The 26,780-nt window shown below is 50.6% G+C and overlaps 1 protein-coding gene across 4 annotated transcripts; it reads left to right on the top strand.

Annotated features, from left to right (window-relative positions):
- Positions 1-26,124, top strand: LOC119107215 (glucose-6-phosphate 1-dehydrogenase). Of its 4 annotated transcripts, XM_037230609.1 has the most exons (14): positions 1-295; positions 657-757; positions 8,570-8,641; positions 17,192-17,289; positions 17,562-17,708; positions 17,984-18,201; positions 18,753-18,911; positions 19,442-19,567; positions 20,303-20,396; positions 21,143-21,268; positions 22,159-22,249; positions 23,537-23,745; positions 24,152-24,312; positions 24,731-26,124. In XM_037230609.1, exons 2-14 carry the CDS (start codon positions 736-738, stop codon positions 24,831-24,833), a joined length of 1,626 nt encoding a protein of 541 aa, XP_037086504.1. In that variant the 5' UTR covers positions 1-295; positions 657-735; the 3' UTR covers positions 24,834-26,124. The 4 variants fall into 4 exon arrangements, with proteins under 4 accessions (XP_037086504.1, XP_037086507.1, XP_037086505.1 ...); XM_037230612.1 differs by lacking the exon at positions 8,570-8,641; XM_037230610.1 differs by lacking the exons at positions 1-295; positions 657-757; positions 8,570-8,641 and adding an exon at positions 2,645-3,060.
- Positions 26,125-26,780: the final 656 nt, after the last annotated feature.

Consider the following 26,780-nt stretch of genomic DNA (forward strand, 5'->3'; position numbering starts at 1 on the left):
AGCACCGCAAAGTCACCACTGCCCCGGGGGCCACCGACGACCGCAGCCAGCAGTGGTCGGCCTCCCCTCTCCGACCAGTGCTTTGCCACAACACTGCAAGACGCAGCGGCCGGACGCCTACTCCAGACGCTTGGAGTGAGACCAGCGCCTGCCGCCAGGGGACGGGTGGCCCCTGAGGGCATGCACCTGAGCGGATGACCAGCCACCGCGGGATGTCGGACTTGCCATCGGGAGATCGTCAGCTGATGCTGGCGGTGATGTTGAATATGCGGCGTGCAAGTCTGCGTCATTAAACGTGAGTATACCCGTCAACGCGAACAGTAAAGCGTTGGCATTCACGCGCTCATGCGTTCAAGCGTTCACATGTTAACACGCATGTGTTGCTATGCAACACATGGAGGTGCGGCGATTAACAAACCACCTGTGCGCTAAAACCACTTGTGTTCAAATTGAGTCTGCTATTTGCTAAAACGTGGCTTCTGGTGCACACGAATGTGTTGCATCACAACTATTTCTTGGCTTCCAATTGGGTCATCAATTGCCCCGTAGGCACTAGTCAGCTAGTTGAACCCCAGCGCCGGGAGCCGAGCACGACGTGTTCAAGGTCCAGCTTCCACTACGTGCAGGGTCATGTCAGCTCGCGTTTCCGTTTGCAGGAGGCGTGTGACGGCCACTGGTGATCACCGCCAAGCGGCCGGTCCAGCTGCGGCTGGCTCGTCCCGGCAGCACGCCGCCATGTCAGCCCAGCGCCGCAGAGGTGAGGAAGACCCACGCACGCTGTTGGAAGTGTGACATTGCTATGATGTTTATAACGCTACAGGCGTAACACTTTAGGACATCCACGTGAGCATGGTTGCTCCATCCTTAGTGCAGTCTAGATGCTTCCGAGGAAATTGCGGAGCCGTGCTGTGCGTATATATATATATATATATATATATATATATATATATATATAAACAAAAACAATGGGCTGACTGTAAAAGCTGATACAGAACTCTTCTGCAAAAGAAATACATGAATGACATTGACACTAAATCAAAGCACTCGGCTAAGTGAGCCAGCCGAAAGAGGAAGCCTGTCGAGAACATTGGAAACTTGCAGGAAAACTTCCGGACTTGGAAAGGGAAAATTTCTGACAAATTCTTACCTTTCGGAAATGTTAAGTTAATGTGCTCCTAGACACATCATTGTTTGATCACGTTATCGCACATTGCACAGTATTTATTGAGAGCCAACTGACGGTCGCTATTTCTGGAAATCGTGCTCAGGAACGTCAGATATGAAAGGCTGGTCCACTATATCTTTCTTGGCCTTGATCACAGCATGACTAATTACATGGCGCAATTTAAATGGCGTTATTATTGCATCATGAATGCCAGTATGACCTTCAAATACTCTCCCAAATTAGTCCTTCACATCTTTGCAGCCTTTAAGCTCCGGAACCAGAGGGCTTTAAATCTTAAAAAAGGAATGCCGTGAGCAGCTTTAAAAGACCTTCAGGTGGTTAGTTTAGTTCTAAACTCCATATAAATGAGGACCACACCCTTTAACGGTTTTCCGCCGTGATAAAGGTGAGGACATTTTACAACGCATTTCAAGTAGACGGATTCATCGAACGTAAGCGGGCATGAGTACACACACGCCACTCACGTACCGTACTCAGGGTTTTCGACAAACGCCTGTTTCGCTCCGCTGAATGAGCCAGCTGAACCGCTGAACGTACTGGTACCAGAATCAGCCGCGACGAAAGCAACCATCCATTGACGGCAGTTGTACGATGCGCTATACCCCGCAGTAACCGTGGCCGCTGGCGCTGACGCAGCGGCCGCTCCCGACCCGGCCAGCGGAGCCGAGCCGAGCGTGCTGGGCGCGCAGACCGGCCGCGTGGCAGGCGAGGGCGGCGCGTGGCCACGCATGGCTGCGTGAGGCGGTCACGCTCTCGCGACAGGCGATTAGCGCCGGCCATGCGGTGGAACGCGCCCCGATTCACGCCGCTGGACGGGTCCTGCTGAGATGGACCGGGCGTCGCGGCGTGCTCGCCAAGGGCGCCGCGCTGAGGTCAGGGCTGCCCCGCCCGAGCACTGGCGAGCTTGGTGTGTAGGCTACCGGCCCACCCGGATCATGCCGGGAACGTAGCGTTTGGGAAGTAAAAATGCCCAGACATCATTGCGATTCCCGGGTGCTTTATGCGGCGTAACAAGGCAACATTCACAGAGCTGGCCTGTTTCTTGCAGCAGGGTTTGTAAATTTTGCCAGTGCAGGGAAAGGCGCCTATATCTACTGACGGTGAACACCATGTGACGGACATGTTTGCGGCTGGTATCGAGGGTACTACCCCAACCGTCCGCATACGGGCCTGCTGCCCGCCAGTCTGGCCGCGTGAGCTCTGCAGGCTCCTGACACTGCAGCTCGCCGTCACGCCACTGGCGTCCTCGGGCAACAGGGCGGCTTGGCTCTCTATCGGGGCCTGTCACGCGACACTCGCTACTTCGCCGGAGTAGCGTGTCCTTGCCACCTTCCCTTGAACGGAGTCAATGGGGCAGATCAGATGGCGGTTGGCCTCCCCGCTAGGGAGGCCCGCCCCCGCAACTCGCCCGACCTCGGCCACTTCCAATCGGTCTCAGCTCATGGGGAGCAGCGGCTTGTGAACGTCACGGCTGTGCCGACCTCTGCACGGCCGGTAGGACGCGCCCAGTCGCAGGGCTCGTGGTGCTAGTGCAGCCGGCGAGACGATGGCAGCGCAAGAGACGGACGCGAACTTGTGCAGTGGCAGCCGACAGCCGTAGGTGGCGCGCCGGTGGCCGTGACCCAGAGCAAAGCACGCTCATAACGGAGAGCGCGAGAAAGAACGAACAGTGAAGAACCACCCAATCGAACGGAGGACGGGAGTGGGCCGTGGGACTCGCTGACCGGTCAGCCAGAGGCTTCCGGGCGGCAGACGAACGCTCAGGTGCAAATCGAAGAAAAAGACCCGGTGGCTCACGAAAAGAGCAGCAATGAATGACACTCCGGAAAAGCCCATCCGACTGTTGCAGCAGTTCTGGGAAAAGATAGCCCACTGTAAGTTTAAATTGCCCCATATTGGAAGTGTAGGCCTGCTGTCCGCAATCTAGCAAAGATTGCCGCCTGGTGCGAACATTGACATGATTACGACGATGCGCGTTTTGACGCACTTTGCTTCTGCCGTGCTATGGAGTCATTCTATGTATCAAAATGTTTGCCAATCATGGCTGAAGCACTCAGACGCTCTCAAAGCTACGCGCTTATTCGCTATTGTTCTGATGAGCCCCCGGATGGGGCTCTGGCGGCGCACCCAATCGATAAGGCTCTACGGTAAATACTGTTATTACCGGAGCCAATTTACCACGTGTCGTTAGATTTGTGGCATTTCCTTTAGGCATGGGAATTACTTTGATCTGTTTATAAGCCCTGTTTATGAACCCCTCTGTTAACCTGGGGTCTTCTTTGCCGCCCTTTTTCGTTTTCGTTTTTTGCTAAGTCCAGCACGACCATTTCGGACCACTCTCGAGTGCCCAGTGACCGGTAAACAGCACAGGGCACACGAATTAAGTTTGCAAACACAACAAACAATAAAGAACATGCCTTATAATACTGTTAGATGTGTCCCATGACTCAAAGCCCACTTGTGCACCCGGCACACCTAGCGTAGGCCCAAAATATTGCATCATGCAATGTGGCAGCAGCCGTACTTGTTCGTGCGTGATTTTCGTACTGTTTGTAACATCAAGTACGAAATTCTAATAAAACTTTGTGTACCACAATTAATAATGAATATGATGTAATACATTAAGTCGTGACTTGGTAGTTCTCTAGGTGCATCGCAGATCTGGATCTTTTTCTGAGACGTAAAGGGCCCAGGAGTTCTGAGTCATCTACTGCGTACTGAAAGCCTTCCCAGCTACAAAAATTTATTAACAAACCCGCAGGTCTTGCATAGCGTGCGCTGCCGTTAAAGCAGAGACCAGGAAAACATATTTTGCACATAACATAATTAATATACAGTAAATCCTACTGATACACTTCATTTGAACAGACAAAAATCATGCACCTGAGGATGTTTGACCACGTCTGTATGGGCTGGCTCCCTCTACACCCTGTCGGTAAGGTCGCGCAGGCTTCAGCAGATGTGTTGACTTTCACAACTGCATATAAAACTGCGCGGCTCATACCGCAGCAAGTGCACTATTGCCTTGTAACAGGAATGGTGGTAAAAAAGTGTTGAAAATTTCGATTTTTGATTCAATTTTAAGCTTGCGCACCTTGGATAATTTCGCAAAATTTGCTAGTGGACTTGCATACGAACATAAAGCTAGCACCATCTAAAACGGTGTTACGCTTAAATTACGAAATTGTTTTAATTACCGTGCACCCGACCTTGGGCCTGTTTGAAACAACAAACGGTCAGCAGCAGGACCCAGGAGACCTAGCTCCACGAGCAGTCTGCGTCACTGCGCGTCAAGGTCACCGCCCCCCCCCCCCCCTCCCCCATTATGTACAGCGCGACGCTCATTGATCGTGGGTCTACGCTTGTGGTCCGTCGAGTCGCTCTTTGTGGCAAGTAATTATTCAGCCGGGTCTGGGGCGGCCTGGTCAGCAAAGAACCCATACCGCAGGAGAAAAGTCTGTGAGTGCGATCCCACCCGAGGTGAGCAATGTAACTTCCACGGTGACAGCTGGCAAAGTAATGATCAGCATTGTCCTGTGGGGAATAGCCCATGGAAAGGGCCGTAACTGTCAGCCTCCGGGAGCGCACCAGTCGCAGCTGAGTCCTGACCTATGCAGCCATTCCATTGAAAAAGGACCATACGGCCGTGGCGACCACCGCAAAAATGCAACCGCGTTATTTCGGGATCGATCAGAAGCAGCCATGAAAGGCGGCTGGATCAATAATCCATTGCACTCGGGGCACGTCGCAAGGCCAGCGCCGGCCGTTCCCGGGTCCTCAGTCAGCTGTTTGCCGGGCTATTTTGGTGATCACCACCGGTCTGCCGGCGTCGGCGGCGCCGGTGACGGTAGGACCCCGTCAGTGCTCAGGGGACCACACCCTCCGTGTCCCGTTGGTCCGTGAGAGACGCGAATACTGCAGCACCACGCAGCCGCCTGTTGGCTGCTCGAAGCGGAGCAAATCATGACAACTCCCAGCGGCAGTGGGTCTGTGCCCTGCGCCGATGGTGCCGGAGCTTCGGTACACCGCCAGTGGTGTTTGGAGCTGGCGTCGGCATGCGACTGCAATCAAGGTAGGCGAAATGAAACGGAATAATGCATCGTGAGGGGCGATGTCATAGGAGCCAAGTTCGAATCCAGCGAGCGGAACTCGCATATCGCTAACCATTTAGACCACAACCGGCCGCGGATATACCACGGTAGCAGGCTGATCAGCTCCACCTGTCAATGCTGAACCCGCTGACGTCTGGCAACGCTGGGCGCCGGGCCTGGACCGTGCAGGACGGCGACGGCCGCCGCCCGTGTGACCTGCCTCCGCAGCCGTGCCCGTCAGGCGTCGTCAGACTGCCGTCCCAGTCCTGTCGTCAGACTGCCGTCCCAGTCTCGTCATTGGACCTGCCGTCCCAGTCCTGTCGTCAGACTGCTGTCCCAGTCTTCGTCATTGGACTGCCGTCCCAGTCCTGTCGTCAGACTGCCGTTCCAGTCCTGTCGTCGGACTGCTGTCCCAGTCTCGTCATTGGACTGCTGTCCCAGTCCTGTCGTCAGACTGCCGTCCCAGTCCTGTCGTCATTCTGCCGTCCCAGTCTCGTCATCAGCCGTCACCCGTCAGCAGACATCCTGCGGAGTCCCGCCCGCCTGGCAGCCCCGGGCAGCGCCCCGCCGCTCTGTAGGAAAACGACATCAGGCCGAGCCAAGCGGGAGGGACCGGGCAGAGGCAGCGGGACTCGGCAGGGGCGGGCGGGACCGGGCAGGGGCGGGAGGGACTCGGCAGGGGCGGACGTGACCGGGCAGGGAAGGGGGGCCCCGCTCTCCAGCAGTACTCGGCTTCAGGGTCACCTGGCAATGGTTGCAGCCCTGTCCGTGCCGGGAAAGGTCGGAGCTCGCCGCTCGGGGGTCGCCCCAGCAGGCGGCGAGCAACGCTCTCGGTGGCGCTCTCGCTACATGCCTTTTTGCACATTCCATGTGTGTTGGTTTGGGAGCAGTGGTGAACGGCTCCTGATTCATTGTCAGCATTGTACCTATTTGCTGCTGCATCGATTTTCGACCCACGTAGTTAATCGAAACACCAAATGATCGTCTGCATGGTCATCCTTAACGACTTACCAACAATAGTGTCTGGGCTCCCATAGAACGTGCCTTTGCCGGTAATAGCCTCCCCACGGCACGGTTCCATTACCCAGGCGGTACTTTTGCCATGTACAGTGGTTACCTGTTCCAACTTGGCCATCCCCGCTCGCTGACTTTTACTTATATCATTTTCTAAAGATTTAGTCCTGAATTATACCAGAAAAATTTAGCACTTTGCCAAATTTTGCGAACTTCTTCAATGCTTTACTAGACGTTTCTTCAAGCAACTACCCACACCCGCAACCAACCCACAATTTTTCCAAAATAAACATAACTAACCAGGCCTGTTAGCTATTTTTAAAAAAATACATTTGATTCAAATCCTTTGAATGTATGGATTTCTGGGATCAGCGCTCACGCTAAGCTGTGCTTGTTGTGTGAGCCCTGACCACCACCATCCGATCGCGCAATTCCAGGCAACGGCAGAATTTAGTGGTGAAAGCTTAACGTGCCACAATGCTCACCACGGTCGCTCCTGCCCTCTGACGTCAACTGACCTTTAGCGCGACCGCTGCCACCGGCCGCAGGCCATGGCTATCAAGGGCAAATAGCGAACGCCCTAAAGCGACTCGAACCCACCCTGCCACGGGTGGGTGGATCGGAAGGCAGGCCCTCTAACCAACTGAGCCACCGGGACGGAGTTATTTATTCGCAGAGTGGGTCGGAACTAGGACTATTGAATCATATCAAAAGGACACAATAGCTATGTGGAAGTGTGGACAAACGAGGATATCTTGATATCCATGTGCTATTGGAACGGCCTCGGCCAGCGCTCCGGTTACACTCCGGCTTCCGTCCTGCTGTGACGGCGGATCGCTCGCCCAAACGCCGACAACACTGGCTCAATGGATTGTCTTATAGGCTGGGTGTCAAGTTAACAGTGGCAACAAGCATGCAGCTATGTGCTTGCTACCAGCAAGAAATATCGCCTCCGCGTCAAACTCATTATTACCAGGGACTCCACCTTCGTCATAGTTATGCAGAATATTAATAATTGGCGGGTAGGTTATATGGAAGAGAAATAGGTGGAGAGTAGAAATAGAGAAACATCGCGAAACCCACTGGCAACATGCGCCAAAAACGAGATGCCCAAAATTAGTCCACTTTTTGTCCAAGTTGGGAGCCTGCAGCCCCTAACTGGATACAAAACTACGGCCCCTATCTTACCTATCTCATGTTGCGTTGCTCCATCCAAAGATCCATGAACACCGCACAGTGATCCGATAAACTGAAGAGCAATTGCATGTGCAAGTGGAGCAAGGCGTCTCTATATTACTCAACACATTGTTATGTTTCGTAAATCCTACCTCAAGATGCACGATAATTACGCATTGACAGGGACAGAGCACACGAATGAACTGTGTACAGATAGAGCTCAATTTGTGTATTCATTTCACCTTTCTTATGATTGCGCGCGCCAAGCAGGGTTGATTACAAGAGCCCTGAACCCACCACCAAATAGTTAAACTCCGGATCAACGGTAGTGTTTCCCGGTGAAAGCTTCAGTGCATCGAGACTGGCTATGGTCTGTCCCTCTGACGTCACCTGACCTTTAAGTGCGGTCGTACCACCTGTCACAGGCCATTCCAGACAGGTGCAAATAACAAGCGCCTAAAGCGTCTCGAACCCATTCTGCAACGAATGGCTGGATCGGAATGGGAAGGCAGGAGCTCTAACTAACCGAGCTATCGGGACGGACGAGTGACACCAGTTGATCAATAACTAGATTCTCCAGAGAAAGCGGCACGCTTAATAATAACTCGGCAAGGAATTACACACGGAAAGCAATACCAAACACAGCTTAAACCCACCATTTTCACAGGGTATCGATATGCATAGCTGAACCCGACCCATACCAACTGCTGTCCTATGGTCTCCACATTCAGAGACCCATGGTATCCACCCTCAGAGAGAGTGAGGGAGAGCAAGGCATGCTCTGATCACTGCTTGGGGGAGCGTCAGAGGTACCCGACAACCACCAGGCCTGTGTGGTGGATTGCTGTTACTGTGATGACAGCATCAACAAATTTGGTGCATGTGCAATGCATGAAGATATGCTCCACACATGGTGCCATTTTCATTTGAGGGATATATCAACACGCCGCAAAAACGGCGCTGGCTGTTTTTCCTAAAGTGAAAACATACTTCGGCGAATGCATATGCAGTTTAAAATCTAAATAGTATAGTAACTCGCACTCAGGCATACGCGTTTTTTTTTTGTTCTCGAGCGCCGTCAACCCATGTCTTCGGCACACAGATGAGGAGATCTTCCGGAGGATGTTGATGCGAGAGGTGGAGTGTGAGAACACCGCTCCCAGCCGAACCAACGGTCAGTCGGCTCCTGACACAGGCAGCCGGGCTTACGTTTCCACACACCTTTTTCACGAGACAGTGTCATCTCTTATTCGGAGCCGGACACCAGTCGTCGACGTGCACCACGCAACCTCTTCGTCGCCAGCAAGGGTGCGTCTGTTTTCGCCCAAGTAGTTTCGGCACGCCTTTGATTTGGTGTTCGCTGCTCAGCACTGCACGTTTTCACACTGCACAAACGCACCTACACTAAGCTGTATCGCCTGTTCGTTTTCAGTGATTTAAATTTCCTTTAAAGAAGCGTATGATTTGTAGAGGATAGCACTTCATGGTTACAATAGCATCTGTATACGAGTATGCAGTGCTTACTACCTGGGCGACAGCATACTGGGATCCGAGAGTGAAGTGGCTACGCTGCGTGTTTGAGAAACCAGAGGTACTAGGCTCTTCTCCCCGCGGCGCCCTTCCTTTCTGCCAGAGTAAGAAGCTGGCGATTTCATAAAGCTTCAGCAACTGGGTGCATTGTAGTGTCCCCCTCGCGACAATACTATTATGATGGTGCACCTCATGGGAGACATCTTATAGCGTACAGGATGTACGGTTCTCTTTGGCTGGGTTACCGAAATGTACATATGCAACTTGCTTTTGCTCAAGTCTGGCGGTAAACCGTGTGGGTTTCTTGCACGTGTGGAAATGAGTGTACTTGCGGCAGTGCGACAGGCATCTTTCACTCCAAATCAGATGAACTCATGCGATTTACGGCAAAACTTAAGAAAAACGGTGAAAAATAGCAGTAAAAACAAAAATAATAAGTAAACATTTTGGATGGACGAAGGACGTCTGTCACGTATCGGTATCTCCAAAGTATGCAATTTCTCAGAAAAGATGGCTGGCTTATTCCGTGCTCGTTTCCTTCCTTTTTCCAACCCATGCATTTCGTGTTGCGACGAAAATAAAGACGAAGTGGCGTTGATCACTTAGTCTTCGTTGTTATCACTGTCGTCGTCGTCGTTACATTTGGACACAAGTGTGTAAAAGCGCTTTGCATGCGATATAATTCGTGCAAATCATGTGTGTAGATTGAGTTCACCCCAGAAAATCTTGAGACTTACAGGTGCGATTTTGCTGTTCTATGGTTTGAATCAATGTCAGCATGTGAGTTGGCTTTAGGCAGACAAATTTCAGCGTTGTGCTAGTGACGTGCTCAGAAGGGAGAAGGTGGTGTAGACGCGTAATTTAGAGCAGTGTGTTAAGTTTATCTGGTGGTGTGAATCTTGATCATCATTTGAGCGGACCTTGATGCGAAAAGCCTGATGACTCACTCTCGTCAAAAATTGGCCGGGTAGTCGAGTGACGGTAGCCAGCAGAATAAGTCACAGAACATTATGCCTGTTAAAAAAATTAAAAGGGTCAATCTTATGTCAAACACTTCATATGCTTTACCAGTAAGTTTGCAACATTTGTGTTATAACTTAATCTAGAAGGCATTTATACAAGTCCATCAATTGCACCATCCGCTAGTAACGCATCTCGCAAATAAATTGTTAAGTCATGCATCTGATTCCATCACAACCGAATTGATCATAGATAACATGATACCCTGATCTGAGCAAGATGGGCCTTAAGCTTTTGGTTGTTGATTTTTGTCCTTATAAACTGTTCTACCGTTTCTAGGGATTACGTTATAGGGATTAAAAGGGTGAAAGACTATGTGCGGCTACGCTAGCGCGCTACTACGGACTAAGGACAGTCAAGAATTACGCTAGGCGCTATATTTCTGAAAAAAGTGTTTACCTGGGCCATTTGAGTTCAGTGACCTACTCTGACATTTAAAAAAGCCGTAGAATATTTTGTGGCGAGCCCTGTCATCAGTAGATTCGAAATAACCACAAAAACCTTTAAACCAAGCTCTCGAGTAAAAAGTAGGTCCAGTTGGTTTATTACCTAGGAAACCACTTCAGGTATGTATGGATTCGTCTAACACTCCGTTATTGCATCACTTTGAATGATTCCCTAGAAGTGCATTTCTCTGACAGCCATAGCCTGACTTTGGCTTGCTATTGGGCCAGCGACCTTTTAAGGTACCTTTAATTGCTTCCATAAACCATTCCACTCCAAGGATCGTTTCCATTAAACAATCCTCCACTCAATCATCTATAGCTGTGCAAAGTTTGACGCGGTGTAGCCACGCCGTTTAAATGTCATTCTGGAGAAACCTTCCGGGTTTAATTTGACCCCCGCCCCAGCGCGTGTTAACATATCGGGCTCTCGACAAGAGCGAATGCCCCGCCCCCCCTCCCCCCCCCATTTAAATAAGAAACACTCAAGACCCAAAGTAAATGTCCCCTGAGCGATGGCATGTGCCCGATCAGCTTATCAGAAGGAGTCCGACAAGAGTGCACGGCCCTCCATTCAAATTTGAAGTACCCAAAACCCGGTGCAGAGGGCCCCCGAAAGATGGAGTGTAACCGACCAAATTATCAGATGGCCTCCAATAGGAGTGTATAACTCTTAATTCAAATATCAGCACCCAATATATAGGGCCCCTAAGCAATCCATTGTGGCCAAGGAGGCGAACAGATGGACCACCGACAAGTACTTAGGGCCCTCCATTCAAATAGGAATTACCCAAGACACAATGTGGAGGGCACCCGAGTAATCGAGTGCGCCCGATCAGGTTAAGAAATAGGGCTCTTAACAAGAGCGTAGAGCCTTTCGTTCAAATATGGAATACCCACGACACAACTTAGAGGGTTCTTGAATGATCAAGTGCACCAGAGCAGGTTAACTCATAGGGCTCCGTCAAAGCGTAAGGTCCTGCATTGAAAAATAGGAAGTGCCCAAGATCAGATATAGAGGGCCCCGAACGATAGAATGTGCCTGAGCAGGTCATCAGATAAGCCCTCGACAAGTCGACAAGAGCGTAGCCCCCCCCCCCCCCCCCACCATTCAAATGAAAAGTACCCAATATCCAGCCTGGAGGGCCCCCGAAAGATCGAGTGTACCCGAGCAGGCTATCAGATAGCCTCCGGGAAGAGCGTGAAGCACTACATTAAAGTACCCAGTAAACAGGGCCTTCAAACAGTCCATCGTGCTCAAGCACGTTGCTCGATGGGCCCCGGACAAGAGCGTAGAGCCCTAAGCAAGTGATAGAGAATTGCAGGCCCCTAAGGCCAATGGAGAAGGCCCGTGAGCATATCGTAAGCGTGTCGGTAGATTAACCGAGACCAGCGTAAACGGCTCCTGAGCAACCGAGAATACCCCGGAATGTTAAAATGTGGGGCGCCGGCTATAGCCCGCAAAGCCTTTCTGGCGGATGGACAGAATCCGTGGAAGGCCCCTGATTGACAAGAGCTTCCCAGCACGCTAGCAGGAAGGGCTCAGCAACAGTGGAGGGCCCTAGGAGCAACGCAAAGAAATGAAGGGCAACGTGGAAGGCTCCTTAACGACTGGAATGACTTTAATTTGTGGTATAGCGTTAATGTCGTATTCACGTGTCATCCAGACACTTAAAGAATTAAAAACGCCGTCTTTTTCGTGCACCATTCGGAAGGATGATTGTTAGAAGCCTCCTTGCATAAGCACTTGGGGTCTTCACATAATTATTTCATGGTGTTATCATCCACAGTCGTTGCTGATCTCCCTGGCAACAGGATGGGGAGGGGCGCCGACTAAGTTAAATCGGGGCGAACAATAGATGATAATCATTTTCCTCACGCTCGTGCCGCTTATGACGTGATTATGTACAACCCTTCTCTAGGTGGCTTTAACCCACAGATGCGATTTAACTCAGGCGTCATTTAAAACCGCTTTCACACTCGCGTGCAGCAGAGCATGTCCGTAGTATGTCATTCACTCACAAATCATGCACGGTGCAAAAAACTCTTGCACCATGCGGCATTGTATGCAGAAAATTATGAGTGCACCAACTAGAATCATTCTGGTTTTCGCACACAGGTAAATGTTCCAAGCTAAGCAGGTACGCGTTGTCACCACTCATTTTTGGCACTCGTTTTGCAGTAAGCGTGCTTGATGCATACATAAATGGCTAATTAAAACCTTAAATATTGAAATGCGTGGTAAAAACTGAATGTCTACGGCATTGTGACATTTTTGTCATGATGCAAATTAAATTGAATCTCTCGATGCGATAAGGCTGAAAATGTTGTTCATAACACATGTTAAACCTACGAACACGGCGGAAAAAGTGAAATCCCGGTTGTGCATATGATCGCAGTCGCCGACCTTCTCCATATTCTAAGAATATGTGCTCATTCATTTGCCGTCACCAACGGGCCGGACCGCTCGCGCTTATCCGCGCTTCGGGTGGGGCAACCACTCAGGTCCCACCCCCTTCGCAGGGGCGCTCCTTTGCACTGACCGAGCGGCTGAAAACGACAGACTCCGGCAGCCAACACATTGCACTTCGAACGACTAAAAAGACTTAACCGAAAACGAATCGGTTAATAGTGTCAGACCCCCGCGCGGGGTTCGCAGAATCGGCGGTTGCCTGCGCCGGTCGTGGATCGCGTGCAGTGCTAAACCCCATAGCTTATCACAAACTAGAAATGCTAGAAACACGTTTTTGGTTTCAAAACACACGCAAATAATGCCCCAGTGGCCATCAAACATTGGGCGACAGCACAAATTGCTGAAATTATATCCTCAGAAACCTTTGGGGGGCAGGGGGGGGGGCATCGCGTCGGCTTCCGATATGAGGTCACGCGCTCGGGTGAGGCGTCAAATTGACTTGCCAAAGGTTTTTCCAGCCTAATTTCTTGGCGGCGCCATGCAGCCGCGCCAAACTTTGCGTGACTGTAGATGATTAAATAGAGAATATTTCGATGTTAAAAAATGAACCTTGCAAGGTCGCAGACGTATGGCAGGTCAAAGCCAGGCCACGGCTGTCAGCGAAGGGCATTTTTAGGGAATCGTTCAATATGATGCAACAACGAAGTGTTAGTCAAAGCCATACATACCTGAGATAATTTCTTAGGTAATAAGCCACATAAACTTTGAATTGCAACCAGTTCTATTTATCTAGGGTCAGGTGTAAAGGTCAGAACGATGCCAAAACTAAACCGTTTTTCAGTAGTGAACTTGGTTTTATGGGATAGTTTCTGGTAGTTTCTGGTGCCCATTCTGAAGTCATTTATGCCAGGAACCGTAACATACATGTTCCACCAAATATTCAAATGTCAGAATAGATCACTGACCTAAGATGGCTCCGGCCAGAATTTTGGTCTTAGGAACATACCGCCTAGCGTAATCCCTGACGCTCATTCCGAGGGCGAAATAGGAGCAATTTCGTTAGATGTTTGGCCACGTTGACCTTACAAAGGTAAAAATGTCACTGATCTCATTGACCTTTCGCTAAGAACAGGTCGCAAAAAGTCAGTACAATGGCCTAACACAACTGCCGCGAAGCGGCGGTTGCATAAGGCTGTCAAGGGACACTTGAGACACCACTCTGGAATTAAATTTGTATGGCCTTATTCAACCCCAAGGTCATAATCTAGGAATCTCGAATCTTGATACAAGTGAGTTGACGTACGGGTCAACCTACTCTGTAAGTTTAGTGTCTCTAGCTATCTTTTTTTAGATCTTAGGGGGTCAACTCGATACCCCACCTAAGCGAAAGGTATTCAGCCGGCCGCCCGGGTGCGCGTTCATAAGCCGTTGAGAAAGAACTAGCAGGCTGATACGAAGCTATTAGAAAATTGCAATCCAGTTGTCCTCTTTGTGGAAGCTGTTGCGTGACAGCTGTTTGAATTACCCACATAAGGACCTGTTTTAACGGGTAATGACTGATGTAACTGGCCTGACCTGAGCTAATTACACTGGGTTGCTTTGGCCACCTAAGCACTGCTCTGGCTATTGGGGGCTCCACTGAAACAGACGTCAAAATCACCTGGCCACGACTGAGTTCACGGTGAGATATATTGTAGGGAATGGGATTGGGGTTGGGGTGGGGTTGGGGCCGCCATATTTCCTTGGCTCCGTAAGGCGCAAAAACCGGGGGTTTGGTGTAGGTGTACGCAGGGGTGTTTTTCTGCGTGCAGCATGACGAAAAATGTTCGTGCTGAATAAGTAGAGTCCATCTTCTGCCTACTCACTAGGATCCATTTGGCCATCCAGAAGCCCCTGCTAGGGATACATGGGCCCCAACTGGTCACCGTGGGCGCTCGGGCCGCTTTAGAGACTTAAGCCTATTTAGGGCTCGTCTGCCACTTGAAAGTCCCTTCGACACACAAAATAATCTCGTAACTATTCAGGTCCTCTTTGGCCGTTTTAGTGTGGTGGTTAAGATGCGTGCTGGGGAAGCCGGAAGTACAGGGCTCGATTCTCCTCTGCATAAACCCTTTCTGCAAGGGTAAAAAGTAGGTGACGCCATTAAGCATAAGGTCTCAGAAGCTCCGTGCGAGTTAAAGCCTTTTGTATCCTCTCTCAGCTCAAAGCCGTTTACGTCGGCATGGCCCTCTGTATACGCGTGGTCCTTTTGGCTGTAAAGGGCCTATGTTCCCTCTCAAAGGTTACCTGGTTGCTACGGAGCACCTAGGGGTGCCGGTAGTGTAGTGGTTAACGCGTCTGCGTTAACGCGTCTGCGTTAACCACTGCACGTCTGGGAAACCAGAGGTACGGGTTTCGATTCCTCGCGGTGCCCGCCCTCCCGGCCAGGGTGAGAGGCAGGCGACGCCATATAGCCTCAGCAGCTGAGTGCGTCATAAAGCCTCAATGACATGACATGACACATACGGGGCACCTAAGCTGCTTTCAAAAGCGGTTCAATATCATACGTGACCCTGGTAAGCGGTTCCCGTCTGCTGAGTGTGCCAAAATGCTGGGGTCCTGGATCGGCCGGTAAAATCCGAGCGCGGTCAGAGAGAGCTCTTGCTATGGGCTCTCCAGAAAAATAAAGGGATAACATCGATAATCAAATTATCTTTGAATAGGTTGTGCTTAATTCTGCCGTTTCAAACGGAGCTGCTGCTAATCACGTACTAAACAAAACCTTAATACATTCTGCGCGGAAAGCGTATTCAAGTGGGGCTCAAAGGGGCAGTGCGTGCCAATGTTCCGTTACAAATTTATGTGCGGCTGTATTTGCCTGAAAATGAAAAAATATGCAGGCTGGGGGTTCAGATAGTAAAACAAAATGCGCAGGTGGTTCAGATAGGGGCAGAAGCATGAGTATCACAAAACTAACAATTTCGCGCCTTTGGTGCGTCCAAATAAACTAACTGTTGAGCTTCTGTATGAAAAGGGTAAAAGAAACGGCTGGGATCGGCGATAGCTGGTTTGTGTCGTGTTGGTGGAAGCACAAATCCTTTCATGTTTTCAAACGGCGGCAAGTCATTAAGCCTGAGCCGGGAATTTTTGTACTTTCGATTCGTTAAAGCGTGCAACAGTTTTGTAAAGTTGGGCTGCAGCATAGATTATTGTTTTGCTTTTTTGTTTTGTTTGTTGTTTTCTTTTTTGTTCAGCGTGATAGGAATACGAAGACCCCATATTTTTTCAACTAGCTCCGTGATCCCCTCTTTCCGTGACCCCGATGCATCCTCCATCCAGCCCGCCCCCACTGCCTGTTGCCCACCATTTATGCGCAGTCGCATCCACCTCAATCTGAGTCCATCCTAGGACCCAGCACACTGTTACTTCCTTTCCAGGCAGCCTAGAAATCCAGTTTGAACCTGTATGCTCCAATTGCTGTGGCGCATCAAAAGGCGCCCTCAGGTAATGCATGCCGTGCCAGGCTGGGAGCATGGCTAAGGTATGGTGGAGGGTATGCCAATGGCTGGGATGGGCTCGCAGCGCACACGTGGTTTCTTCAAGGGGACATGGCTTCGAGGAGGCCCGTATGTCTGATATCATTCCCCAGTGTTACCTACCACCGGTTGGAATTTTGTCATTTCCTCAGCTGCCCTGGCTGTCGAAGTCTTTCGCCGTTTTTTTTTGTGGTCGAGGACAGTAAATCTAGCCTGAGATCAAGCTTAAACGTGAGGCCATGGCAATTTACGAAGGTGAAAGAAGACAGCCCTCGTTTTTGAACTACCCCATTGTGTAGGGCCGTTGTGTAGGGCCGGCGTGCCTGCATTCCTCGCAGCAACAGTTATCCTGGCATTGGTTGAATGACATAGTATAAATGAATGTTTCGGTTGCGTGCATGGTATTGCAAATTGTGGTGACCGAAGACGCGGCCGGTGATACGTCAATCTCTGATTACGCTGCTGGGCATGGACGTCATTGTCATTTCTTGTCATATGATGCCACATTACGCTGCTGGCTACAGTTTGTCTGCAGAGACTGGGTCGGAAGCAGAAAATATACGCTCACTACCCTTGTTCCAATCATTGCTTGCTACCTTCGTTTAACCAGTGGCCAATGGCGAAACAAAAAAATAACTATTTCAGCTTGAAAATCGTAATAGTGTATTCCTTGTCATCTTTCTCTGCGCGCCGGCAGCGGTTAACCTCAAGACAAGTTGATAAACAGGATAAACATAAAGACAAACTCATAAGACAACCGGCCACCAGGATCAGCTCTAAGGGCTGGCGCTGTACCGTTTCAGCCGCCGAGACGACACTGGCTCTGTTCCGCCAGAGCCTGGCCGGCGAGGAGAGCTTCAGCAGGACCGTCCCCCACGTCTTCGTCATTCTCGGAGCGTCGGTGAGACATGGCCGCCTCGTGCTGCTCTCTGGTGCAGATCGAGATCACAGCCTGGTCTGAGGCGTCCTTCAAAGATATCGAGCCGAGGTCGTCACATCACATACCTTTCATTCATTAGTCTGCATTTTTCTTTGTCCGAATCAAGTGTTTTTGACGCTGCCTCTGACATTGAGTGGTTCCACTACGTATGACTGAGACGGTCAGGCGGTATGCACTTTCGACGGACGGTGTCTTTGGAAATAAAGAAGGGCTAACGAGCCAATCAATTTCAGGGAGATCTGGCCAAGAAGAAGATCTATCCGACCATCTGGTGGTTATTCCGTGACAACCTGCTGCCGGAGAAGACCAGCATAGTTGGCTACGCCAGGTCCAAGCTATCTGTTAGGGAGGTCAGAGCCAACTGTGATCAGTACATGAAGGTGAGCTGGCTGATCATAATGCAGATTTCTCGTTATGCAACACTGCGTAAGAAAAAACAAACCTTCAAACTTTGGGTTCTATCCGCCCACCGCAAAAAGTGGGATAATCGTCGGAGAAGCATTCGTTGCGCCAGTTTCTTGTACAGCATTTAATTTTTGTCTATTTCATTGATTTGAAGTGAATATTCAGCACTGTTCCGCTCATACGCAGCCCGATATTTTTCCTCGCCGGCGGCCAGCATTGCCACAGCATTGGTTCGCCCCGTGGCCGCCAGGTGCGGCCGGAGGACCGGGAGCGGTACGAGCAGTTCTGGCGGGTGAACCGGTACGTGGCTGGCGCTTACGACGCGCCAGCGTCGTTCGCGACGCTCGACCGGGCCATCGGCGAGCTGGAAAGTGGCGGCTCAGCCAACCGGCTCTTCTACCTGGCGCTTCCGCCGTCTGTGTTCGCGCCCGTCACCACCAACATCAAGGCCCAGTGCATGGCCAAACGGTGAGGCGCAGCCCCCACTGTGGCGGGTAGGCATGGATACGACCGGACACGCTCCGCACCAATGGGGAGATTTAAGACGGCAAAAGGACTCGGAGTTTTCTTCAGCGCAAAAAGGGTTTCAGTGGCGGCTGGGGCAGGTTCGTAGCTACGTTTGGTAGGACATGCATCTTTTACCGAACATTAATTGAAAACGCCTAAATGTAAAGGCGTTCAGTAGGCAGCCATGTAACCCATTTTGCATGAGTCTGTTGACTTTCAATGCAATGTATATGCGTTTGTAAATGTACATGTAGCACTCCAAATCACGTTCCATTTCAGTTAAACGTATTGGATTTGTCTGTATTGTTACCGTTCCAGGTCGATTGGTCTGATCAATGTTTTAGTGCAGTCCAAATGCAGCTACGTCATTCGGAATATCGAAAATTGCCCGGTACAGTCAGCTCAATCTATGGATTGGTTCGCGGACTTGGTTTGCAGCCATTTAGTGAGGGATCTTCCCTGATGCTCTATTCCTGGCTCCTCACGCTGGCGGGCTCCGCCGCCTTCGTCAGGGGCTGGAGCCGGATCATCGTGGAGAAGCCGTTCGGCCGGGACGCCGACAGCTCAGCCGAGCTGTCCCGACACCTGGCGGCGCTCTTCAGCGAGGAGCAGATCTACAGGATCGATCACTACCTGGGCAAGGAGATGGTCCAGAATCTGATGACGCTGCGGTGAGTGAGCTGAACGCAGGTCAATTCAGCTCAGAAGGCCAGTAGTACATTCAACGCGGCTCGTAGGAGGGAGATGGAGGACCTCGTGTTCATGCAGTGCCGTAGCACTAACTCACAGTCGTAGTTGTTTGAAAATAAAGGTACACTTCTGTACGTTATTCGTAAATCTGACGCCGGTTTTCATCTGACCAATGGACACTGACTGCATTTAAAAGATTTCTTACGTTCTTTCTTCTTCGGCAAGGTGCATTTCCATGCCGGGAACGCTACCATTGCTGTCAAGAAAACACTGAGAAATAGACGGAAATGTGTGATCAGCCTTGTCACGCACCATAATATTAGTTTCACACCTTCGTTTGACAATCATGTCATTGCACATTGAAGGCCGGATATCATGGTCATTATACCTCACAAGATCTCAGATCGGCACAAGTACCTATTGTACTGATTTGCTTATGTGTTTGTTAGTTAATATAGCGGATGGCGACCGTTTGCATGTTCTCGAGGCATATATTCCGATATTCGGGCAGGTTTGGCAACGTCATATTCAGTCCGACCTGGAACAGGGACTACATCTCCAGCGTGCACATCACCTTCAAGGAGCCATTCGGCACAAAGGGCCGAGGTGGATACTTCGACGAGTTCGGAATCATCAGGTGCGACGGTTGTGTATGAGCACCATGCACAGCGTGTGGAACACGCGGGTTTTTGTTCGATGACGCTCAACAGCTCAACGTTTGCCCCATTTGGTGGCCAACTCATCAGGGACGGCGGGGCGGTGTTTGTGTGTGTGTAATAGGTAAGGATAGGAGGAGATGCATATTCGGACCGCAGCCTTGACTAGTCTCCTTACCTGGAGCTTAAAGGAAAACTAACAACTCTAATGACCTTACCCGGCACTTCGCTCACCCCCGTCAGCCATTTGGAGGGTCATATTAAAACGACATGAACTTTGAGTCATTCGCCATGGAGCACGATTCTGGAGGTAGGCACGTGCTTGTTATGCACCTATCTGATATCCTGTTTGAGAAGCGCATTGTGCATCATCATTTATTGGGGTTGAATGCAAAAATTCATGGTGCTGAGAAATGAAAAACATGTCCTGTTAAATTTTTATGTGAGTGTCATACTGGTTCTGTCATCTCTTGGTGAAACACCGAGTTTTAAGCAGCGATCTTGTGCACCAAGTATTCACGATATTCGACGTGCAGAATTATTCATCCGAACGGCATTTACTTAACAGCAATGGTGGGTACAACGCATTGTATGCACCTCATGCACCTCATGCACCTCATGAAACGCAAGGTCCATGTATCGATTCGTGAGTTGATTCCAAAATATGCCTCCCAGCGCTTGGGGTGATTCATCTGCGTTTTCTGTCACCTCCCCAGGGATGTCATGCAGAACCACCTGCTGCAAATCATGTGCCTGGTAGCCATGGAAAAGCCCTGCTCGGCCTCAGCAGACGACATACGAGATGAAAAGGTTCTCGCCAGCCTAGAACAAGCGTCAGACATCCGTAGCTAGCAAAACTTCCTGTTGGATCACATTTGTGTTTACGTTAATTTCTTCAACTATGCGCAGTCTTCCCTAAAAATGCGTTTTCTGTCTGCGATCTCACCGCAGAAAGAACTCCATTTTCAAATGAACAGCGTGTGGACGCGGGCTTTCACCATGTAACCCCACAGTGGTCCTTCCAATGAATGGCCGATATCTACCGCGTCACTGGACATCAGGTCTGCGTCGCTGCACACTAGGTCTGCGTCAATGGACATTGGGTCCGGGTGACAGCGCACTAGGTCTGCGTCACCGGACATGTGGTCTTCGTCACTGCATACTGGGTCCGCGTCACTGGACACTGGGTCTGAGTCACTGCACATTGGGTCTGCGTCACTGGACACCAAGTCTGCGTCACTGGACACCGGATCTGAGTCACTGGATATCGGGCCTGCGTCACTTTGATAGCGTTACGTTGACATCGGGTCCGCGTCGCTGGACACCGGGTCTGAGTCAACTGGACGTCGGGTCCGCGTCGCTGGACACGGGTCTGCGTCACTGGACGTCGGGTCTGCGTCACTGGACACTAGGTCTGTGTCACTGGACGTCGCGTCTGTGTCACTGGACGTCGGATCTGCGTCACTGGACACTAGATCTGCGTCACTAGACATCGGGTCTGCGTCATTGGACACCGGGTCTGCGCCACTGGACACCGGGTCTGCGTCTGTCCGCAGGTGAAGGTCCTCAAGTGCACGCGGGAGCTGAGTCTCGACGACGTGGTGTTGGGGCAGTACGTCGGAGACCCGCACGGCGAGGGGGACGCTAAGCAGGGCTATCTGGACGACCCTACCGTGCCCAAGGTAAGCGGTACAGAACCCGCCGACACGCGGGTGGACCTCATGCGAGACTTATCGCGTGAAAGGTGTGAGTGTGTTGCGTATTTCATAACCATTACGTTTGGCTGTCCGCTGTTTTGGACAAACTCTAGCAAGGATGTGTCTAGCCTCAGGCGTGACCAGATCAGCCATAGCCAGCATAGAAAGGTCATTGGTGGTTATGTTTGCATGAATGTGAGCATTAATTGCAATAATGACGCTTTTAATTATCACACAAGACGTATTCTAAGTAAAGCTGACATGAGGTCTTGATAATGGCTCAAAATCTTACTATGGTTGTAGTTAAAATCTGTTGTAGGCTTTTCACAGAATGTCAATGCCATAACAAAAGAAGTAACCATAACATCAAAAAGAGCGAGAGTTTGCATTTAACTGTTTCTCAGCAGACCCTGTCACCCTCTAACTCCGTCCGGCTGCTGGAAGTTGTCGACTCTGCCTTGTCCCCAGACGTTTAAGCCAGTCATGTGGTCAGGAAGTATAATACACTACTCATCTCCCTGTACCGTTTCGGACGTCATTTTACCCAAGAGCATGCTGAAACTATGTATCGCTCTCACTTTTCCCCAATTCAATTTTGTATTATCTTCTTGTCTGGCGGGACGCAGAAAAAAAATCAGTCGGACCCTATCCAAGAACATCTATTTACCGCAGCAGTGTTGTGGAAGGGACACGACGGCATGCACGGGTCGGCCCGGCCCTCCAGACCCTGAAATGGAACCGAGCTGAGCGCGTGATTGAGTGGTGACGTCACACAAGTTTGGAAGGCCATCGACAAAGGGTTAGGGCCTCGGAGCATTCAGAGCAGCAGCGGGGCGGGGCGTCACGTTTACGCCTGTGACGACCTCCTCCGGCAGGGGTCGGTGACGCCTACCTTCGCTGCCGCCGCCCTCTGGGTCAACAACGAACGCTGGGAGGGTGTGCCCTTCATCCTGCGTTGCGGCAAAGGTAGTCGATGCAGACACTGTAGTCTGCAGAGACCACCAACAGATGCCAGCACTGCCGCTGTGGAGCTGATGGCATGTTTGCCGCCATCTTCACAGCATAATGTGTTACGTTCATTTGCCTGTGTCACGTTTCCCTGGAGATGGTGTAAAATAAGTGTTACACAACGTAATTTTGCCCTCTAGGGGAACACCATTCGGCTTGTAGCCTGAAACATCCAACAACAACCGGTAAATATCCGAGGGTGCCCAACGTTTTGCTGAAAATAGCGTTATGCACTCTATGTTCGAAGTTTAAAATGATTAGCAGTCGGCATCTTCAGAAAGCTATCTGCTCCACTCTTTGTCGTATAATCTGAATGTGACCAGATTATTAGCACGCGACCTTGGAAATGACAAGAATGGACGACTTGCTTGCCGGATCTCATTTTCACCGGCAATACCCGAAAACCAACAACATTAATTCACGCACCGGAATTTCGTGAAGTGACTGATTCAATGAAAACTGAACTAGCTCTGATACTAGTGTTAAATATTGACAGTTCAAGCAATTAAAAGATTGCATTCATTGGTATCACGGGGTCGGTGTACTGCATGCTACCTTATTCCTGGCCGGCTGCTGATTAGCCCTGTTCCGGTGAGGGGTGGCGGATGTCCCCCCCCCCCTCCGCTTCCCACAAATCTCGGAACTGTTTGGCTAATTTTAAGAAATCGAAACAGTTGCTGATTTCTGTTAAATAGATCCCGCCAGAGTTTGCGGGCATGCCGCGCTAAGCAACGGAGCTGAACTCCTTGAAAACGCGTGCGAAAACCCGCTGCATTCAGCGAACGATCTGGGTTTGCATTATTTCTGGATGCATCCATTATAATTCACAGGATTTCCTGGCCGATCCGACCTCAGCAAGGGACATGCGTCCTGTCGTGTGCGGGGAGTGTCGTGTCGTGTGCATGAATGTACGTCGCATCGTGTGCAAGGATGTGTGTCGTGGAAAACTTCACCTTATAAAAGTTCCACACACATTCTGTGTGCGGAACTCAAGAAAGGCCAACTGCGTTGTGCCACTGTGGCCTTTTGTTGGCCAGATGTCTTCATGCTTTTATGTCGAACTCAATCGCTATTGGGAAATAATAACGAGCAAAGGCTCCAACACCAACCCCTGTGCAATTGAATCAAACAAAAATAACACACCCCTGCCTTTGTAAGCAAAGCACATTCTGCCGTAGCGTCGGACCTCTGTTCCTTTGTATGTGTAAGGACTTCTGTAGACCGCAGTGATGTGCTCCTCGCCAGCGCTAAACGAGCGGAAGGCTGAGGTGCGAATCCAGTACAGAGACGTGGCCGGCGACATCTTCCACGGCGGTCAGACACGTCGCAACGAGCTGGTGGTCCGCGTGCAGCCCGGTGAAGCTGTCTACGTCAAGATGATGACCAAGAAGCCCGGCATCACCTTCGACATGGAGGAGACCGAGCTGGACCTCACTTACGCCGCCAGATACAGGGTGCGCCACAGACGGTGGCCGAAATTCGTCTCCCAAATCTGATATTATCGCGACTATTCAAGCATGCTTAAGTGATATGCATGTTTATTGTAATGTCAGTCCGTCATGCGCATTTATTGTAATGTGTGAAAGGGCAGCAATGCTTTGTTCGGGCTTTGTTTAAGGGCAGTCGAGAGTCGGTGGAAGTTGGTTTAACACGCTCTATCTAAGAGATACAAAGTATTGTTTGTCCCGCTCGTCTCATTGCTTCCCGTTGGATAAGCACGTCTCTTTCGACCCGAACCCGAGCTCGGCCCGAGTCATGTATCTGGTGCATGTGCCATGCGCCTTCTAGTAGCCCGTGCCCCTTCAGTCCCTGCATCTCTGATGCCTGAGCTGTCTGCTGAGCCCGCCCCGCCTTCTGCAGAACCTGAAGCTTCCGGACGCCTACGAGCGGCTGGTGCTGGACGTCTTCTGCGGCTCTCAGATGCACTTTGTGCGCTCGGACGAGCTGGCCCAGGCCTGGCGGGTCTTCACGCCGCTGCTGCACACCATTGAGGAGACCAGACCCAAGCCGGTGCCATACAGGTGGGCGGAACTACGGACGAGCGCACAGCAGGACCGGGGTGATGACCAGGCACTTTCTTCGCTGTGGACCGCCATTCTTCCACCTGTTGGATAGTCTTCATTCTGAGTTGCGACGGCTTATCACGACTAACACTGCTTTTTTCTCGTCATCCTTCGGTTTCAGCATTCCTTATGAACGAAAATATTGTTATTTGTTTGCGGTCTAATCGGTGGTTTTCACGTTGAGCACCTTCTGTGCCTTCAGTAAAAACAGTGTCACAACGAGGAAGTGGAAATTAAAATTTATCTTGAGGTAATCCATGAAACGAAATGACCACCCTCGCGTACTAGTGTCACTAAAACTTTAATCTTGCTCAGAGGCCCTCTTTTTGCCTGCAGCTGTACCTGCGAACCTGAGCCACATTTGGGCCTGTTTCAGGTACGGCTCGCGAGGTCCACAAGAGGCCGACGACCTCAGTCGGCGTCTCGGATTCAAGTATACGGGCACCTACCAGTGGAACGGCGACAAGGCGCACGTCTGATGTCATCGGTGGACTGGCGACAAGCTGCACGTCTGACGTCACCGCCATTGGAACGGCGACAAGACCATGTCTGATGTCACTAGCAATGGAATGACGACAGGGCCCACATCCGGCGTCACCAGAAGTAGAACGGGGACAGAGCGCATGTCAGATGTCACAAGCAATAGGCCGTTAACAGGGCGTATGTCTGACGCCACCTGTAGTAGAACGACAACAAAGCGCATGTATGACGCCAGAAGTCATGAAACGTTGACAGGGGTGTGTCCGACGTCATGGGCAGCAGAACGGCGACAGCGCACATATCTGACGTCACCAGAAGTAGGACGGCGACAGGGCGCACGTTTGACGTCATCAACGATACGAGGCGACATATTGTGCACCTCACATCCTCAGAAAGGGGGAGGGGCAGGATCTAAAAACAGGCATACGATGCAAACACACAAGTTTTTCGAAACGGCCCGTCCAATCGCCCTGAAGCCTTCACCAATTGATTCCGGGAGATGAGGGGAGTCATGGCGAGGCAATATTGAGATCTGACCTGAGGTCAAACACCTCGAAAACGCAAGTAGAAAATTTTACACGCAAATACAGACAACTCAGATCTCAGAGCCTAATAGACCGATCACTGTGAAACCTTCCCCATGGGATGTCCCATACCTGATTCCCTGTTGCAGTGCCAAATTTGGTGGTCCTAGGTCAGATCACAAGTCGTCAAATTTCACAAAGTCCAAAATTCTTGCAGGCAACTTATTGCTCAGAATCTACCACGCCGATAGCTGCCAAACCTTACCATTCGGTAGGCCATCTGCCTTAATTCTCTATTGAATCTGCAAGTATGATGCCATTCATAATTGTCTTTTCCTTTATGTTTGTTCCCAAGCTGGGTTGGGCTGGCCTTATCAGGTTAAATTTCTCCTTAGCGGAAGTATTGTGCTGAAAATCATGCGCCGAATTGTGCATAGTATCGCCACGATAAACACCTCCGCTAAGGGGAAATTCAACCTCATAAGGCCGGCCCAGCCACGCTGCACGTTGTCTTGAACACAAACATAAAGGAAAAGACATAATTATAAATGGCACCATAGTTGCAGCTTCAACCAAGAGTTAGGTTTGGTGGCGGACTGAATGCTAAGGCTTGGCAGCCATCGGCGTGGTAGATTCTGAGGTATAAGTTGTCTGCATGCAATAATTTTGGACTTAATAAAATTTGACGACTCTTGACCTGACCTAGGGTCACCAAATTTGGAATTGCAAGAAGGGATCAGGTATGGGGCATCTAATGGGGACAGTTTCACAGTGATCGGTCCAGGAGGCTCTGAGATCTGAGTTGTCTGCATTTACATGTAAAATTTTCCCATCGCGTTTCCGAGGTGTCAGGTCTCGATATTGACTCTCCATGACTCACCCCATCGCACGGAATTGATTGGTGAAGGTTTCAAGGCGATCGGACGAGCCGTTCCGGAACACTTGCGTGTCTGCTTTAGACACTTCCGGAAGGGGATGGAAACTGGCTATACATGCATGGCTGGGGCACTGCATCTCCTCGAGAGCGGCCTTGACCCTCAGCGCTTGTCTCCATAGCGGAGTCCACGTCACTGAAAACTATCGTAAGCATTGCGAACTGTAAACGACCTTCATCATTCGAGAATAATTCGGTCGTAACCTTCCTCACGTGATACTGTGAAGTTCCGCACCGACTGACATCTGACGCCACTCAGCGTTGAAATGCTAGCAAGGCGCGAGTATGACGTCACCAACATTGAAACGATGGGTTGGGCTCGTCTGATGTCGCAGGTAGTGAAATAATGACAATGTTCGCATTGAATGTCCGTACGCCACGAAACAATTTAAGTTTGACGTCATCGTCCCAACAAATCCCGTGAAAGGGCGCCCGCAGCCGCGGTAGACAAATCTCGTGGGAAAATCATGCAATTGTTGCTCCAATTG

Source organism: Pollicipes pollicipes, unplaced genomic scaffold, assembly GCF_011947565.3.
Source record: "Pollicipes pollicipes isolate AB1234 unplaced genomic scaffold, Ppol_2.1 Scaffold_6686;HRSCAF=7923_pilon_pilon_pilon, whole genome shotgun sequence".
NCBI classification, from domain to species: domain Eukaryota; kingdom Metazoa; phylum Arthropoda; class Thecostraca; order Pollicipedomorpha; family Pollicipedidae; genus Pollicipes; species Pollicipes pollicipes.